This window comes from Plasmodium reichenowi, chromosome 3, assembly GCF_001601855.1.
Source record: "Plasmodium reichenowi strain SY57 chromosome 3, whole genome shotgun sequence".
Taxonomy (NCBI): domain Eukaryota; phylum Apicomplexa; class Aconoidasida; order Haemosporida; family Plasmodiidae; genus Plasmodium; species Plasmodium reichenowi.
Genome location: NC_033648.1, coordinates 425,050 through 430,977, shown reverse-complemented (window position 1 = coordinate 430,977; position 5,928 = coordinate 425,050). Strand labels below are relative to the sequence as shown.

Here is a 5,928-nt window from a genome sequence, read left to right as displayed (position 1 = left end):
ATAATAAAAAAATTAAACATAAATTTTTGTAATTATTTTAAAAATTTTGAAAAGAAAAATTTTTTTAAAAATAACCCCCCCCCAAAAAAAAAAAAAAAAAAAAAAAAAAAAAAAAGATATTTTTTCCCCAAATACTTAATATAATTTTTCCCTCAAATACTTAATATAATTTTTTTCCCTATAATATTAACAAATAAATAAAAATAAATCATACACCTAATAGCAATATATATATATATATATATATATATTGCTATGTATATATGTTATTATTAAATATAATTTTGCTCATTTGTGTAAATATTTTCATATATATATATTTTTTCACATTTTCATTTGATGCGTCCCTTAACCTTCTCTTTATTATCACATGTAGTTTTAAAAATGAACTGGATATTGATATAGCGTAAGTCAAATTCATGTTTAAGTTTTTTTTTGAAAAAAGTAAGATAATTGTTTGGTACCTTTCTATATAAGTTTGTAAATATAAGAAATGTGATTGGATTCGTGTTTATTTGTTTTATATATTTAAAATGACATTTTTTTTTTTTTAACCAAGGTATTGGGAATAATTTTAAGAATTGCATAAGGAATAAATTTAAAAGAGATGTAGATATAATAACATTATTCATTTTATGAATATGTATAATTTTATTTAATAATGTATTTATATGTGTATTATTTTTGGTATTAAGAAATATGATAGGTATATCATTAAATACGTTTGAAAATTCTTGTAAAAAATCATTTCTTTTTTTTTCAAAATTTGTTAGAATTAAATCTATTTTATTTACAATAAATATAATATTTTTCTTTTCTTTTAATAAATAAAAAATCATTTTTTTATCCACTTTATTTAAATTTATATTATTATTTTTAATTTCTTTAATATATATACATATATCACTTTTTCTTATATTAGTATATACTCTATTATTTTCATCAAATAAAAGATCTTCATTTTTAAATTTATGTTGTTTGCTTAAACTACATGTATCTAAGATTTCAATTTTTTTATTCTTATAATAAAAACTCATATCATTATTTATATATTTTCTCTTTCCAAACAGTTCATATACATCATTCTCATTAATTATGTTATTTTTTAAAATACTTTCGATTAAACTCGTTTTACCACAATTCTTTTCTCCCAACACACATACCTTTATATCTTTATTATTACACATATTTTCATCGTTCATCATTATTTTATTTCTATATGAATTTATATTCATTTTGTTATTATTATTATTATTATTATTATTATTATTATTATTATCATCATCATCGACAAAATTTTGAAGCACAGTGGAGTCCATTTCAATATTTATGTCACGATGCATATTCTCATTAATCTTACGATTATCAATTTGTTCTAAATCTTTATCTTTTACATCATTTTTATTAACTATATCTACATGTTTGTTTCCTTCATTTATTATATCCTTTGTTGCACAGTAAAACAGAGGTACATCATTTGTATGATTTTCTTGAATATCCTTATCATACTTTTTTTTATTTATATTTATCAAATCATATGGATTAGCATGTTCCTTTTTATTCAAAATATTTTTCAGGATTCGAATTCTTTTATTTTTTAATGCGTGTATATCTTTTTTTCTCTCTTCAAAATTATAATTATTTTGTATTTTGCTAAAAAAATATTCTCTAAATTTATTTGTATCATCATTATCATCTTCCTCTTCATTTTTAGGTGTCTCATAAATGGAAGCTTGTTTTTTTTTTTTTATAAATTTATCATAATTATCGTTATATTGGTGCATTGTATTATCAACCGTTTGTGTGTCCACAGGATATAAATTTGTGTTCGTAGGATATAAATTTGTTTTGTTATTTTTTCCTGTTTCTTCTGTATTTTTCACATTGTTCATTGTTATTACATTATTTTCATAATTTTCCTTATAATCCTCATTTTGATCACAATTATTATTATTATTGTCATTATTATCATTATTTTCATTATTATCATTATTATTATTATTGCCATTATTTTTAATATTTTCATTATTTTTAATATTTTCATTATTTATTATTTTATTTTTTTTTTCATCAAATTCTACCTGACCAATTTTCCGAGGAGTCCTATTCAATATACGTTCACTAAAATAATCGTTAAATAATTTCATATTAGATTTATCTTTTTTTTTCAAATTCACAAATTTGTAAAAATAATTTTTTGTTTCTGAACTCATGGAGGGGTGAAAAATTCTTACACTTTCGTCGATTATATCATACATTTGATTATTATGAAAAAAGAGTTCTTCTTCCTTTTTATTAAGAGTATTCAAAAGGTTCTTATTTATATAACAATTTTTTAATATATTATCATTATCTTGACTAATATCCTTTTTTAATTCGTGATGGTCTTTAAACTGGTCTTCATTTTGTTGACTTGTAACTTTTGTTATTTCATAAAAATTTATAATTTTTTCCTTAATAACATTTGTTAGATCTTCATTTATATTATATGGGTAGAAAATAATATTAGTAAAATATTCATATATATCAAGAAAATTATAAGATTGTGTATGTGTGTGTTGTGTATTTGTTCCATCTTTTATATTATTATAAACTATAGTATATATATTGTCCAAATTTTTATACATATCTTTTATAATATTATATGAGAGAATATCACTTTGTCTTATTTCTGTATGTTTTATACATAGAAATATTAAATTACTATCCATAATTAAATTATAATAATTTTTTAAAATATTATTATTTTCCATATCCATATTATAGCCTTCTAATTTCCATTTTTCTAATTTACTTAACATTCGTTCATTTAATCCTATTGTATCGGTTACAGAACATTTCTTTTTATGAAGTTTAAAAATATTCTCATTATTTTTTATACAATAATTATCCACATTACTAATAACTGATTTTTTATGACTAACATTTAATCTATCTAATAAATCATTATTAAAGGATGATTTACCACTATTACAGGCTCCTGCGATACATATTTTGTAACAAAACCTTCTTACGAACTTTTTTTTTAAAACATTTTTCATACTACTACTAGGTTAATGCAAATACATATCTAATATATATATATATATTATATATATATATGTATGTATTTTTTTTTTTATGAACAATTCAGGAGAAAAAATTTTTTTTTTTTTTTTTTCCAGCTAAAATGAAAATATAGCCATAAATTAAAAAAAATAAAAAAAATAAAAATAAATAAATAAATATATATATATATATATATATATATATATATATTTCCAAAATGGTAGATATTTGTTTTAATAGTTAAAAAATAGAATGTAGCTAGAGATAGGGCAACATAAATATATACAATATTATATATATTAAATGTATATTATTGAAGATATTTTAAAAATGTAATAATAAAAAATATATATAATTTTTATTACATAACAGGTACATATATATATATATATATATATATGTATATATTTATTTATTTATTTAATTTTATTTTTGTTCATTATGATTAATTATATGCTTATAAAATAAAAACATGACTTTTGAGCGGTTGAAGAACTTTTATGATATATTTCAAAAAGATATTGAAGAATTAAAATTCCCCGAAGAATTAGTAAAAGTAAATAATCCTAAGCTAAAGGATGAGAATATTATATATTATAAAAAATGGGACTATCGTGAGAAGAATGTCACTTACCCAACTAGTTATCGTAAGAATGAAAAAACAGATATGAAAGAAAACATTTCTATTAATGAGAAGAAGCGTTTTATATTTTTATTAAGTTCAGTGGGAAAAGAATTGCTCTTAGATAATTTATTAACAACATCCAGAGACAAGAAAAAAGAAAACGATCATATTTTTGGAAATAATTTTTTAGTTATAAGCAAGGAAAGTAATAATAATTATTTAACTCTTGTTAATACAAATAATAATTATATTTATGCTCTGATTGTAAGGAATCCAAATATTTTCATTGATCATATTTATTGTCCAACAAAAGGAAATGAAAAAAATGAAAAAAATGAAAAATATGAAAAAAATGAAAAAAATGTAGAAAATGAAAAATGTGAACAAAATGTACAAAATGTAGAAAATGAAAAATGGGAACAAAATGTACAAAATGTAGAAAATGAAAAATGGGAACAAAATGTACAAAATGTACAAAATGAAAAATGGGAAAAATATGAAAAAAATGTTAAATATTCCTTTGTTTATTCTTTATATAAACATTATAATGAAGAAGTAAAAAAAAAAAAAAAGTATAAGAACACTTTGGACTATTATATAAATGTAAATTTTGTAAAAGAAAAATTTAAACTTTTAAAAATAAACACTATCAATATAAGTGATCTTATATGGAATTTACAATTCTCTAAGGAACTTTTAAAAAACAAAATAACAAACTTGAACCATGGGAATTTTCTATGTTACATTATATGTCCTAATGTATTGAATAAGGAATATAAATTATATTTATATAATATAATAAAAAATGAAAAAAAAAAAAAAAAAAGTCTAACAGATACTATTTTTTATATAGTAGAAGAAAATGATAAATATTTGCATGATGTGCCCAGAAAAGAAAAAAAAATTTATGGTAAATATAAGGAGGAGGAGGTGGAGAAAAAAAATAAAAGATATAACAATAGTGATGATAAAAAAGGAAGTGATTATGAACATGTTAATTTATATAATAAAGAAGACAAAACCTTAACCACCTTACAATATAAAAATAAAAAGATTCCCACATCACATGATAAACTTAATAAACATAATATAACATTTTATAAACACATATCATCCATATTAAATTTATTACATGAAGAAAATGAATTGTATTTACATATGTATAATTTAGAAACATATACACGTATATTTATATATAATTGTGAAGAAATGAATAAGATTCATTTTTTTCATTTCTTAAAAAAAAAATATAAAAATTTCTATATACATATAGTAAACTTGAATACATTATTTGGTATATATTTTAATGAAACTGAAAGGAATATTTTAAAAGTATTTAATAAATGTAAATATATTTTAAAAAAAAATATTTACAAAAATGTATTTTTAATAATAGATGGAATAGATATTGTAGCAAACAATGTTCAGAATCAATTAATAAATGACAATGATCATGATAAACATAATTATTTTAAAAAAAAATATATTAACATATTAAATGATGAGAAGGAAAGAAATAATGTGCCCTTATCTCCTTCTTCATCTCCTAACCAAAATAATGATCATAGTCGTATATTAACAACATTGTTATTATGCTTAGATAGTATAGATACTATAAAGAAAGAAAATAAAAAAAACACAAAAATAAAAATAAAAATAAAAACTAATATAAATGAAAGACATAAACCAAAATATAATCCTCAACAAAATAAGGAACACATATCGAATTTGTCTTTAGAGTCTGATCATTATAGTAGTTCAGATTTTTTTGAAAAGGGTTCTCATGACACATATCTCTTTAAAAACTCTACAAAAGAAAGAAACAAAACAAAAAAAACATCAAATTGTTTAATAACTTATGATTTTAAGAATTTACAACAAATATATAAAGAAAAATGTATCGAATTAAAAAAAAAAAAAACAACAAATAATATAAGTGTTATTATGTTAAGTGATGTGCACATGAATCTTTATAATATATCCTTAACAAGGGCAGGAAGATTCTTCCATTTTATCAATTATTTATCGGAAGTATAAGAAAGTTATTTAAAAATAAAAATTATAAAAATAGGTTTTTTTTTTTTTTCTTTTTTAAAAAAAGGAAATTTTAAAATTCAACACAAAAACAAACATAAACACATATATATATATATATATATATATATATATTTATTTATTTATTTATATATATATTTTTCTTTTTTATGTACATATTTCTCATTTGTGTATTTTTTTTTTTTTTTTTTTTTTTTTAA

The 5,928-nt window shown here is 19.2% G+C and overlaps 2 protein-coding genes across 2 annotated transcripts; one reads left to right on the top strand and one right to left on the bottom strand.

Moving 5' to 3' along the window:
* Positions 1 to 332: 332 nt before the first annotated feature.
* Positions 333 to 3,041, bottom strand: PRSY57_0312800 (GTP-binding protein EngA, putative; the record flags this gene model as incomplete). Its single annotated transcript, XM_012905752.2, has 1 exon — positions 333 to 3,041. The coding sequence occupies one exon, from the start codon at positions 3,039 to 3,041 to the stop codon at positions 333 to 335; it is 2,709 nt and encodes a 902-aa protein (XP_012761206.2).
* Positions 3,042 to 3,520: 479 nt separating this feature from the next.
* PRSY57_0312700 (hypothetical protein) lies at positions 3,521 to 5,710 on the top strand (the record flags this gene model as incomplete). Its single annotated transcript, XM_012905751.2, has 1 exon — positions 3,521 to 5,710. One exon carries the CDS (start codon positions 3,521 to 3,523, stop codon positions 5,708 to 5,710), a length of 2,190 nt encoding a protein of 729 aa, XP_012761205.2.
* Positions 5,711 to 5,928: the final 218 nt, after the last annotated feature.